This window comes from Lycium ferocissimum, chromosome 3, assembly GCF_029784015.1.
Source record: "Lycium ferocissimum isolate CSIRO_LF1 chromosome 3, AGI_CSIRO_Lferr_CH_V1, whole genome shotgun sequence".
Classification (NCBI taxonomy): domain Eukaryota; kingdom Viridiplantae; phylum Streptophyta; class Magnoliopsida; order Solanales; family Solanaceae; genus Lycium; species Lycium ferocissimum.
This window is the reverse complement of record NC_081344.1, coordinates 20,511,240-20,525,378: the sequence shown is the minus strand read 5'-3', so window position 1 is coordinate 20,525,378 and position 14,139 is coordinate 20,511,240. Positions and strand designations below refer to the sequence as shown.

The following is a 14,139-nucleotide window of genomic DNA, read 5'->3' as shown; positions in this document are numbered from 1 at the left end:
GGAATTAATTTGTGTGAAAGGACAAACGATTATGTTTAGATTTTATTTGACCGGTTGGCTAGTTTCAGTTAACACAAAATTTATGACCATACTACATACTGTAGTGCATATTATTACGTAGGCTGCTAATTAATTGTGTTTTTGTCCCGAATACATTATTGCACGGTAGGATGCATACATGCATGTTCAATCTGTTCAAATTCGCTCAAACTGATGTGGCATGTATCATCTGTGAAATTTAGGTCATCATGTACTAATGAATATTGTACAAAAGGAAATCGGATGATGACTCTTTTGATAGCGTTATTGTGCCTATATAATAGCATGCCACCTTAAAAAATAAAAAGAAAGACTGCCTTCAAAACAAACCCCCTTGAAATGAGATTTGACTCTCTCCATTTCCTCAAGTACATCCTTATAATTCTGACACATGTCCTCTTATTAATATAATGGACTAGATTTGTTTAATCAACTAAAGAGCCTATAACCATGGTAAACTATTTTCATTCATCGTGCCAAATGTATAATTAACCAAACTTGTACATGATAATATGTATGTGTTTTATGTTTTATCCAAAATGGAAGAAGGAAAAGGAAGGAAAACAGTAGGGTTAAATTTTTGTTTAAAATTCTTGATTTAGTAAATAATTAATGAACTGATCCTTACGTTAAGGTGCGAGATTTTAGGCTCACAATGGGGCATCAGTTTTGGATTGGATATGATATAAGATGATTTTTTATTTTTTTTTGGCTACAGACTGATATACTAATTTTAGTGTTAAAATGGTATAATGTGTTTAACATTGTCTAGTTATGTGACAAACACGGCTTACATGTTTGACCAAAAATGCTTTTTTAAGTCAAAAATAATAAGTTGGTAACCCAATAGACTTATCGTAAATGGGGATATTAATCTACGTCCTCATAGCAATAATTTCACTCATCAAAAGAATAATACCTGATTGTTATGAAATAAACAAATGAATAAATAACTTATAATAACATTATAAAACTTTACATGTTAATTTAGAATTGATTAGATAAGGCTATCTTTTATATATATAAATTATTTTAAGATACGCAAAAGTTTAATAAAATTGACTAAACTTTGGTTATTAAAAAACATGAATAATACATATTTGTATAGAAGAATATTTGAACGAATCTAGAATCTTAATTAGCAGATTCGTTAGAAACCTTTCTTGGAAGACTCAATTCATTAGATAAGCCTAGTATATAATTACAGATATGTGATTCTTTTAATAAAATAAAATAAAAAACTAATTGACACGGATGCAAGTGTGATGCACGTGTGTCGCACGGAGTGCATGTGTGACTCACATCAAATTACATAGCTAAACTAAAATTAAATATCACTAAGAAAAAGCATAAATAATCACTAACGTGATTATTAAAACATACATTAAAGAAGCTATGTATATATATAGTCACAATCCATCACGGTTAAATTTAACAAAAAGTATAATTTAATCAAATTTTTTACATTGGAATAAGATTTAGAAAAGTATAAATATCTTTGGCCACAAAATGGTTGCAATCATGACGACAATTTAGATACGTCATCTACCTATTCATCCAGGTTACAATGCAATTATGATGAAATACATTATTGCAGCGGAGAATGCGTACAAGCTTTGAATTGCTTGTCCGTTTGCCGAGGGTAAACTGATGTTTACACCAAATCAATGCAGTTTATCATGGTTAAGTGATTTAATGAAGTGAATGAATACATATATTAATCATGGTTAAGTGATAGTTGTATATATTCAAACACATGTCATACATCCATTGGTTTGGTGTAAACATCGAGTGTGGTTAAGTTTTTACTTATTGTCGTGGGTCTACGTACAGAAAACAACTTCTCTACCTCCCAAAGTAGGAATAAGGTCTGCATGCACTCTACCCTTTTCAGACCCCGCTTTTTGAGTATTCATTGGTATGTTGTTGTTGTTGAGTAAAAATGCAAAGTGTTCATCCTCAAGACTAATCCTCTTTGCTATAAATACCGCCATATTACTCTCCACTTCCCATCAGCTCAATAACACTTAAGTTCTTCTTTCTTCTTCTACCATATGTACTAACAATTATAATCATGGTCACTACTTGGTAAAATAATTCATATTTGTAACCAATTGTTAGTCAAAATTATAGGGCTATTACTGACATTAGTGTCCACTTTTATAGGCTTTCTTTAAAAACTGTCTATTATTTCAAAATTGAAAAAAAATTACACAAGTGAAGTTTTGAATTTTAAAAAATTCAGACCAGGTAGAAAATTTTGAATTTCGGATCATTGTTCTAATTTTGTAAACGTTGCCAACTTCTAAATACAAGGCCATCTTAGTGGCTATTTATGCAAATCAATAGAGTGAGTATTTGCTAAAATTGCGATCTGAATATTTGTTTTGAATTTTAAACTTTAGACCATGTGGTCTTCAAACCTCTGTTCTAATTTTGAAAAAGTTGCTAATTGACCATAAAAATTTGTTATTTTTGCAAAATCAACAGAACATTCTCAAATTTTGCTATTTGTTAGAGGATTTTGCTGAATTTTTTGTTTTGAATGTAAGCCTATTTGTTTTCAGATTTTCGTAGCTGGAACTCTTGGAAATTGTTTTGTTTTTTGGTTTTAACAATTAGTGTATTTGTTTATGTACGAATTTCAATAATATAAAATTCAGCATAAAATATTATATTCACGTAGTCAACATCCGCATAGTCAACTTTTTGTTTTTTTGCAACAATGTTTATACACACGATATACAATATTATACATTTACTGTAGACAATGTATCAACCTTATATAAAATTATATAATCATTTAGGGTAATATTAGAAATATGGGCCATTTTGAATAAATATTTTCTCCAAATAGACATAGAGTGTTACTTTCCCTAAATTCTTCAGTAGCATGAACAGTTCAATTCGGTTGTTGCAGTTGAAGGGTTCTTCGACAACTTTTATAAACATTAGTTCCAAAACATTTTTGATACATTTTTATTCGAGGTTCTTTTATTATATAATTTGATTTTTATACATTAAGGGGTCGTTTGGTTGAGAATAAGTGATGGAAAGAATAGTAATGAAGGAATAATTATGCGGTGATTAATAATGAAAGGATTGTAATACGGTGATTACTAAGAAAGAAAACATTATACTTGGATTAATTATTCTAAAAGGGAATTTTTATCTCTAAATAGTTGGATCCCCAGCATTGCTAGGACATAGTATATTTTTATTCCACGTTCCAACTCATTACAAAAATATATAAATTCTCGCATAATATAGCCAACGAAAAGCTAGATTATTTTATATGAGATTTATACTTAGGTTAAATTATTTTTAGATCCAAACCTACTACTCCTATATTAGTTTATGCGGAGTTCAGTGTTTTAAAAGGTAGGGGCGTAAGGCGGGGCGTTTTATGTATGACTCGGCGAGGCGTAAGCCTTGAGACACGGGCATAAGCTGATGCGCCGAAATTACACCTTTAAAATAGGAGTAAGCCGTTGTCAAATATAGAATCCAACGAGGTTGGGGTTGGATCCCACAGAGAATGCAATGAAGAAATAAACTCGTTAAGTGTAATCTTGACTAATAGTCTATTTCTAGAGACGGAATGTACAAAAAGTTTGGTTTTAATATTTGTCATGATCATTGGTAAGAGAATGCTTGATTTTTTATCAACAATTACTAAAGACACTAAGGTTGTGGTTCCAATGGCAAGTAATGCAACTGGGTATTGATCCAACTCCTTTATATGTGTGAATGCAATTAAATATGGGATACACAAGTTTATCAAAAGTTTCTCAACCAAATTGATAAATATCATTACTAAGCTTTCTCAAGCCTTAGAATGTGAAAAATATGAACACCCATTTTATCTCGAAGTAATTTTCTATCTCATTCAAGTTATTAGATGAGGTTTATAAGCCTCAAATCTTTGCTATTTACTCTTTTCCTAACTATCCCTTTCTTTCTCAAGCAAATAAAAATCAACTAGGCACAAATAATGTTGTACACCATTAAATGACATTAAAGGTTGAAGAGTAAATAGAAAAGCATCTTTACACATAAATGGAGAATGAATACAAAACCCAATCACATAACTAACACATTTGGTCCCACAACCTTAGCTAAATGGTTTAGCTACTCATATTCATTAAATAGAAAGTAGTAGTAAAGATAATATTCATGAGCTTACAATAATGTTAATGGAGAAGATGACAAAAAGATGGAGAATCTTCTCAAAAGCTTCCACAATAAATGATATTCAAAGCTCTCTCTACGCCAAAAGACAATTGAAAAGTGAAGATTGGGGAATATTCAATAATGTGGACAGAGCACTAGGTACAAGTATTTATAAAGGGAGGACAAAAAGTCAAATTTCGGACAAGTTTACTGTAACGAACCGTTTGGTCTTTATAGTCTTCTCGGCGTTTTTGCCCGTTCCCAAGCATTGATTAGCTCACTTTTGACCTGAGGGGACCGTTGATACGCTTTCCGAGGTGTCTAGGCCAGATTCGGGCAACTTTGATGGAATATAGGCTTTTAGTGAAAAAGGATTGACCCGAAGTTGACTTTTGGGCAAACGGATCTTTTCAGAGTTTCGTCAGTTTTGAGAGGTTCGGATGGTGGTTTAGAACCTGTATGTGTATTTGGTTCGGTTCCTAATGCATTCAGATGCATTTCGGGACATTGGATGGGAAATGGGAATTAAGGCACCGGGGGTTGACTCGGTTAACGAGACCTCCGTTGGAAATTCCGAGACCACAAGCGCGTTCCAGCTCATTTTTGTATGGGTTTAGGTGGTCGGGTTGTGAGCAGATGGCCTCGGGAATAACCCAAAAATTCGATTGAAGACTCAGAAAAATTCGGGAAATCTGGTGTCTGGTGGCCGCAATGGCGGCACTAGAGCGACACCGATGTACCGCGTGGCGGTGTGATGACCCTTTGGGGTGATGATGAGCCGAATAGAGCCATCCATTTTGGCGGTACACCGTACCGTAGCGGCATTCCAACCACCGTGGTGGTGATGGGCAGTTGTATTTCATTAAATGTGTCTTAAATAAGTTTTAGACCCTCATTATTTCATATCTCGATATTGGAGCTTAGAGAAACTGTTCTTGGAGATAATTTGAAGAAACTCTTGGAGGTAAACTTTGCCTAATCCTTCACTCTTCCTTAATCACAATCATTTAGATTCTTCCCTTCCCTTTAACATTTCCCTAGAGATGGAATTTGGAGGAGGGTTTTGGGAAACTTTTTCTTAGGGTCATGTATGATAAATTGATGATGTTAATGCTAAAATTTGATGAATCTAAGCTTATTAATCATATATCTTCCACTTTTAACATTGAATTTCGGATTTGGAGACTTAGGGTTTATACCCAATTTGGGGGCTTTTACTTGAAATCAGATTTAGGCCAATTCTTGAGTTAAATCAACAATTAGTGGTTGGGTTATGATCACCTAGTATTTAATTTGGTATTTTGCCCGCGAATTTTCCGTTTTTCCCTTGTGGGCCCGTTTCCCCAATTTCTAGGGTTAAAATGGACCTAGTTAATATCATAGCAATATTAGTATCATTTTTCATGATTTCTGATATAGAATTCGATTATGCTTAGACTACTTTGGTTCTAAGCTTCAGAGGAAGGGTAAAACAAAAGAGTGGCTTGTTGGTGTAGCGGTTCGGCAATCCAGATAGGTTATGGTTTACCTTTGGTGAGACTTTATATAGTGAGTCACATATTTAGATTATAATGTCGGAGACAGCATGTGAACCTTTGGGTATGAAGTTGGGATGGATATTGCCTTAGGTTGGGCCTTGATGTGTGTTGGGACTAGTCGCCCCATTTGTGTACTTGATTGTTCAATTGTGTTGGCCCGATGCCATGTGTAGTTAGTAGATATTGAATTCTATTTGTCGTCTTGCATTGGATGGAATTGACATACCCGTTGTTGATATTTGTACTTGATATATGTTGGTGTACCCACTGTTGGTACTTGAGTTATTGATATATGTTGGCGTACCCACTGTTGGTACTTGAGTTATTGATATATATTGGCATACACACTATCAAAATTGTGATTAGATACTTTGTTGGCGTGCCCGTTGTGGTACTTGTGATGTTGAACTTGCTTGTTGATGATTGACATATGCATTGCACGTATTCTCTCATATTCCTCATGCATGGCCGATACCCGGGATAATCTGGTATCGTTGATTGAGCAAAACTGATATTTTGATAAACTCTTTAGTGAGTGATTGTGAAAAGGCTAATGTCCGAAGATCTATTCCGGAATTGTTGAGTATATGAAACTGATATTTTGATGAACTCTTTTTACTTGAGTGATTGTGAGAAGACCGATGTCCGAAGATCCATTCTGGAATCGTTGATTTGTGAAACTGATATTTGACAGACTCTTTTATTTGAGTGACTGTAAGGAGGCTGATGTCCGATCAGCTGATTCGGGCATCGTTGTTGCATGGACGATTCTGATGTTATCCCGAAATCGTTGTTAGTGCATGGACTCCGCGGGTCCCCCAGGGTGGTACTAGTGAGACTCCCCCCGTGAGCAAATAGCCGTGGTCTGGTCCCGTCGTGTTCAGGCAAAGATCCGGGACGGGTGGCACTTAGACTTCGCGAGTCACGCTGGGTTGTGCTACCTAGACGTCGATATTTCCATCCAAAGTACATGTGTACACCTCATTTGCATGGCATGGTATCACATTCATACCATCATTGCACTGCATTACATTATGACTTGAGTGAGATGTTGTGATGATTGGATTGTGATGATTACGTTGTGATGATTGGATTGCGATGATTTTATAGTGGTGATTGGTTTGGATCGGATATACTCAGACTTATCATACTTGGGATTAGATGTTTACATATGTGATGACGGATGCTCGGTTGCGATTATATTGTCTCATGCTTGGTTGATTTATTTGCTTAGCTGCGTTATTTTCTGAATTGTGTTAACTATGCTTAGTCGGCCTATGATGCGTACCGATCGTTGTTTTTGTACCGACTGCACTTGCTGCATTCTTTTATAAATGCAGAGTACCAAGTCGGATCTACTTCTCTGACCTGTGGCTGATCGACTTTTCAGTTTCCACTCTAGTTTTCCAAGGTGAGCATGGCATCTGCTGACCTCGAAGACTCTCCTATTTCATGTCTTACTTTATTTCTGAGACATAGACATTTTGTATTAGCACTTCATTGATTGTATTATTCTCCTTAGATGCTCTTGTATTATTCAGAATAGACCTTGGGTATTTACGTCTTAAACGCTTTTACTACTATATATATATATATATATATATATATATATAGCGTGAGACTTACGTATCTGTATTTCGGCTACTTAACTTTCTTCAATTTATGTATTAGATCATTGTTGGGATAAGGGTTCGCTTACCGAGGTGGGAAGGTAAGTGCCCGCATGGCCTAGGTAAAATGGGTCGTGATAGAACACTCAAATATTCTTCTCAGTCCTTCTGAAGATGCGGCCCCAACTTGATTTGCGATGCCGCATTCTCATCGCAAGTTGATGATCTTTGCTCAGCTTACTCTCATTTCTCTGGGCAAAAGATGCGGCCGCAAATCCAACTTGCAGTGCCGCATATTTGCCGCAACTTTATGATCTTTTGCTCTTTTTGTTCCATTTTGTCCCTCTTTTGTCCTCGACTCACAAAATCTGAAAACATACAAAAACACGAACAAACACTTGAAAAGATTACTCAAAAAGTATAAGTAGTGGATGTAAAAAGCCCTAAAATCCACGACTTATGAACACCCCCAACTTAACCTTTTGCTTGTCCTCAAGCAAACGACTCGATACTCATGACTCCCGACTTGCCAACTGACCTACATGGGATGCACATGACTATCGGTTGGTATCAATAATTAGAATATACACATAATCCGTCTACTATATCCGCCCCTTCCTGTTATTTCAAAAATGCACTAACAATGACCTTATGACACTCCAAAGCTTCACATGGTTTTTTGAGATTACTCAATTCATATTCACATTCCATTGACTCGCTTGCATGGTTTCATCACTCATCTATTATTACAATACATGCCCCCTCACAAGAAAGAACATCCCTTTCACACAAATATCAATCAATATAGAGGGATAAAAGGAGAACACTCGCATGGCTTATAGTCTCTTCGCACCTTTTCAACACTTGGACAAGATTTCCCAAGCACTCATCAAAGGAATCCCCCACCATAGAAAAGTTGTCCATAAAGATTTATATGGACTCCTCAATCATGTCGGATAAAATACATATCATGCAACGTTGAAAAGTTGCGGGTGTATTACAAAGCCCAAACGACATACTCTTAAAAGCAAATGTCCCATAAGGATAAGTTAAAGTGATTTTCTCTTAGTCCTCGGGGCAATGGTGATTTGACTCTACCCGAAATAGCCATCAAGGAAGCAATAATAATCTCTTCCCGCAAGCCTATAAAGCATTTGATCCATGAAAGGCATTGGGAAGTGATCTCTCTTTGTCCACTTGTTCAAATTTCTATAATCCATGCAAACCCGCCATCCGGTGACCGTGCGCGTTGGGATCAATTCATTTTTTACATTCAGCACCACGGTTATTCCACTCTTTTTGGGGACGCATTGGAATGGACTTACCCATGAGCTATCCACTATCGGATACACAACTTCGGCATCTAACCACTTGATGATCTCGGTCTTTACCACCTCTTGCATGGGAGGATTTAACGTCCTTTGATGTTCAATGCTTGGTTCACACTCTCCATCAAGTTGAATTTTGTGAGTACAAATACAGGGTGGAATCCCTTGGATATCCGCAATACACCAACCAATTGCTTTTTTATATTTTCTCAAAATCACCATCAACCTCTCTCTTTGCTCATCCATCAACCGGGCGAAAATAATTACGAGTAAAGTGTTGTTAGGGCCAAGGAATTCATAAATCAAGTGTGAAGGAAGAGGTTTGAGTTCCAAAATAGGAGGCTCAATGATGGAAGGCTTTGCGGGAGGAGATGCTCGATTTTCTAAATCAAGATCAAGTTTCTTTGGATTGTGGCGATAAGAACCCAACCCAATCAATGCATTCACCGTCTCCTCGAATTCTTCATCAGTACCCCCATCATAATTCATCAATACCGCCGCCAACATCTCACCCACATGTTCATGCTCCACGGTTGATTCGATAGCTTCATCAATAGTATCAATAACTGACACCACACTCATGTCCGTTGGTTGCTTCATTGTTTTACAAATATGGAAGGTGACCTCTTCATCATTCATCTGAAAATTTAGATCACCTCTCTCCACATCTACAAGAGCTCACCCAGTAGCCAAGAAAGGTCTACTCGAGATTATGGGCACCTGAAAATCAACATCGCAATCCAAGATCATAAAATCGGCCGGAAAGATAAACCTGTCACGCTCCAAACCATGGCCTGGGCGTAACAGGGCACTCGATGCCTGACTGCATGTGACCGAGCGAACCACATGGCTTGCTGAATCATCATGAGGCATATCATAAGTGGAATAAGACATGAATGCATAGTAAGCTTTTGTAAAACATAATAACTCATAATACTTAATAAAAATACTTGTTTAAACATGAGTGCGGAAATAACATGAATGAGCCAAAGATGGCTATACGACTCTGAATATCTGACATGACATAACCGACAAGTCTAGTCTAGGAAACCTCGAACATGAGTCTGAACTACTAATCATAACTGCTGGGACAAGGCCCCCAAAAGATACCTTAAATGCATAACTGACATAAAAGTAAATAATGACTAAACCCTGAAGGAGATGGGGCTCACCAAAAGCTGATACGTGGATGATCCTATAGAGCCGATGTGTCGTCCTGTAAATCCATACCTGCATCGTGAAATGCAAGCCCCCAGGCAATAGAAAAGGGACGTCAGCACATTGAATATACTGGTATGTAAAGCAACTGAATGAAATAACATGATAAGAGCAACGAAAATCGAAACTCGTCATGAACATAAGTATACGAGTAATTACACACACACACACACACACACACACACACACACACACACACACACACATATATATATATATAAGACATGAACTAAAACTGAATATAACCTGAATATGAGCATGAAGCGTGAGTAAAGTTTGAAAATAGTACATCAATGGAAATACATATATATATATAATCGTTTCGTAACGTGGGAGTGCTATAATATAACCGACAACATGATGCGGTACTTGCGTCCTACCAAGCGAACACTCACACCTTGAGATTTAAATAATAATAATAATAATAATAATAATAATAATAATAATAATAATAATAATAATAATAATAATAATAATAATAATAATAATAATAATAATAATAATAATAATAATAATAATAATAATAATAATAATAATAATAATAATAATAATAATAATAATAATAATAATAATAATAATAATAATAATAATAATAATAATAATAATAATAATAATAATAATAATAATAATAATAATAATAATAATAATAATAATAATAATAATTTAAATAATAATAATAATAATAATAAGCATGTAAGGATCCAAAACCGCATAATGAAGGTGTTGCCTCCTTCGACGACCCTTATCCTACGGTGGCTACGTGGTTTCGTGCTTTACCGAGCCTTCTTGCAATTAATGCAACTCCTAAAAACATGAACATGATATAGTTGGCTAAGAAGCCCATGATTTTCGTGAAATAACTTATAAATAACTTGTAATCATGATTTCACGAAATAACTTGTAACATGATTTCATGAAATAACTTGTAAGCATGTTCTGAAGTGATATAACATAAACATGGTTCATATCAAATAGCTTGTAAAACATAGGTTTGTACAACATAGCATAATCATGAGTTCATATCGTAAAGCTTGTGTGAAAACATGTAGAGTGTTTCTTGAAAATAAACGTAATGATTTATAACTTGCATATAAAAACCCATGGAATGCAAAGTATGGGTTTTCATGGATTTCGGATAGATTCTCAATAATCATAATGAAATATCAAGAACTCAATGAAGAATTAATAATAATTCAATACATAATATAATCATGGGACATGGACCTAGGGTTATCATGAACATGGTTAAAAACTCTAGTTTTCGTAAAGATTCATACTTTTATGGAAGAAGAGGTGTGGGAAGAACAATGATGTTCCCATGCGTAGATAGCAACCCTAAATACCTTAATTGCTCCAAAAACTTGATGAAAATCTGAATCTTTGAAGAAAAATCCCAAAATTTTGAATCTTGAACCTTTATGTGGGTTTCTTGAAAACCCTAGCTTAGGAACAATGATTTCCTAATTAGATTTAATGAATACATGTTAGAATTGACTTGGAATGCATAGAGTAGGCTTACCTTGATGTCTTAAAAGGATGAGAGAAAAAAACCTTCGTTCTAGGGTTTGGAATTGTGAATAATGAAATAAAAGAACTGAAGGCTTGAATTTATACTAAAGTGAGGCGGAAAATTATATGGACACTTATACGGTCCGTATAATATGACCATATTTTATCATGGCACAAAACAGAATGTCGAGTTGAAATTTCATGAAATATGGACGAATTATACGGTCCGTATAAAATTATATGGACCGTATAACTCGTTCGTATAACATGATCAGTGAGCGGACTGCTCTACAATCCTTCAGTAAAATGGCCATAAATTTTTGTAAAGATGTCCCCTTGACCTCCATAATATACCATTGGAAAGTTATTTCAAAGGGCTACAACTTTCATCAAGGAAGTTTTCCCAAATTCCTAATTAATAAAGGGGTTATGGTCACTGGAAGTAAGACCTTCTAAAAACTCACTTGCAAACATGCCCCATAAAATGCGTTTCTAACTGGTTTTGCCCAAAGACGTTCTTATGACTTGATTAGTTTTCAACACACTTTCTATAACTCCCATATGAGTTCCATTATATTATCTTCTTATGAGTCAAACCTTAACCCGAAGGTACGAGGTATTACAAAACCGGTCCACTCTCACAAGTACATCATAAAGAATGCCAACGGGCCTCTTCATGGTTCTATCCGCCATAAGTAATCTCATAGTAGTGGGAAGGGGAGTGCCCAAACCCAACTTGTTGAATATAGCAAGCGGCATCAAATTGATGCTTGCTCCAAGATCACATAAAGCTTTTGCAAACTTGTATTTACCGATTGTGCATGGAATTGTGAAGGCTCCGGGGTCTTCTTTCTTTTGTACCAAAGCTTTGGTAACAATTGCACTACAATGATGAGTGCCTCCCATTGTTTCAAGGCCAGAACTCCTTCTTTTGGTCACTAGATCTTTCATGAACTTTGTATAACCGGGCATTTGCTCAAGTGCCTTGACCAATGGAATATTGATTAAGAGTCCCTTCAATCGTTCAATGAACTTGAGAAACTTTCCATTATCCGCCTTTTATTTTAATCTTTGCGGAATAAATTGCGGGAGGCATAGGAATAGCTTTCGTTACTGGCGCGCCTCATCATCCCCTTTCTCATCTCCCGTTGTATTGTTGCTTTCGGGAATCACTTCTACCATAATGGGCTCTTCAAAAGTAACCCTCTTTTTTGTTGGCTCAACTTACTTTTCATCAACCATTTGTTCATCAACAACCCAATCATCATCAATCACCATATACTTTTTCAACACGGTCTCCTCCCCAATTTGCTTGCCACTCCTTGTGGATAAGATGCAACTCAGGTTCTTTTATTTTCCGGGTTCGCTATCGTATCACTTGGAAGTGTACCTTTTTTTCCTTTGGTTGAGGATGGCCGAGATTTGGCCACGTTGAGACTCTAATTGTTTGATGGAGGTGGAGTGAGAGCTCACCACTTGCCCTATGGATTTCACTTCATCTCTTGTTTCCTTGCAAAAAGTATAGGTGTATTTCACTTTTTTCAACACTCTTAACAACATATCTTCAATTTTTGAACTAACGGGATCGCTAGTAGGTGGTTGACTAGAGATTTGTTGATTCCCCTTTGGAGGGACATACGGATTCGAACTCTGATAATTGTTGTAACCCCTTTGGTTGTTATCACGACTATCTTTCCAACTAGAGTTACCTTGATCCTTGTTTGAACCTTGCTTCTCTTGACCTTGCCTCCAAGATCCTTGATTAGGACCTTGGTAGTTTGGCTGGGAACCCTCCCTTTGATTATTGATATAACTTGCCTCCTTATCATACATTTGGAAGCATTGCTCATCCGGAGAACCCCCTTCACAAGATCCTACCGCATTCACCTTTTCGCTTTCACCACCCATGACATGTTTTGTAAGAAGGTCCATTTGGGTGACAAGTTTTGCCATAGATTCATCTCTCTCTTCCTCCTTCTTAACCATCTCACGAGTGAGCACATTTTTTAAGGAACTTCCTCCACCTACTTCCGACTCCTTATTATGCCAAGCTTCATTAGTCTCGGTCAACTTATCCAACAATTCATAAACCGTAGCATAAGAACTATCCATAATAGACCCTTCCGCAATGTTGTTTGCCACCGATTTGTTGACCGAATCCAAAGACCTATAAAATGTTTGTAGAAGCACACTATCGGGCAACCCATGCTTGGGACAATTTTTGACTTTCTTTTTAAAACGAACCTAAGCTTCATGGAAGGCCTCATTAGGAAGTTGATGACAGTTATTGATTTCGTCACGGAGTTGCAACATCCGGGATGGAGGGAAGAACTTCTTGAGGAATACTTCGGTCAATTCCTCCCAAGTAGTGATAGACCCCGATGGAAGATCATCTAACCAAGCCGTGGCTTTCCCCGTAAGGGAGTACGGGAAGAGCCGTAGCTTGTCCGCTTCAATTGAGACACCCGGATGCACATTGGTAGTGCATACCCCAAGAAAGTTCCTAAGGTGCCTATTCAGGTCATCATTAGGTAGACCGGCGAATAGGCCTTTAGTGTTGAGCAAGTGCAGCATGGTGCTAGTCACGTGGAAACTCGAGTTTCCAATTAAAAGCGGGGGTTGAATTATGGCTGCATAGCCTGCCCCCGCCGCCTCTTCGTCGACCGCCACCGGAGGTAGATGTGGTAGAGGATCACAATTATCATCCATACTGCATGCGCAACA

General features: G+C 36.6%; 1 protein-coding gene across 1 annotated transcript; it reads right to left on the bottom strand.

The window, feature by feature from the left end:
- Positions 1 to 12,006: 12,006 nt before the first annotated feature.
- On the bottom strand, positions 12,007 to 13,527 carry LOC132048757 (uncharacterized). Its single transcript, XM_059439445.1, has 2 exons — positions 12,889 to 13,527; positions 12,007 to 12,429 (listed from the first exon to the last, which is right to left on the bottom strand). The coding sequence occupies exons 1-2, from the start codon at positions 13,525 to 13,527 to the stop codon at positions 12,007 to 12,009; spliced, it is 1,062 nt and encodes a 353-aa protein (XP_059295428.1).
- Positions 13,528 to 14,139: the final 612 nt, after the last annotated feature.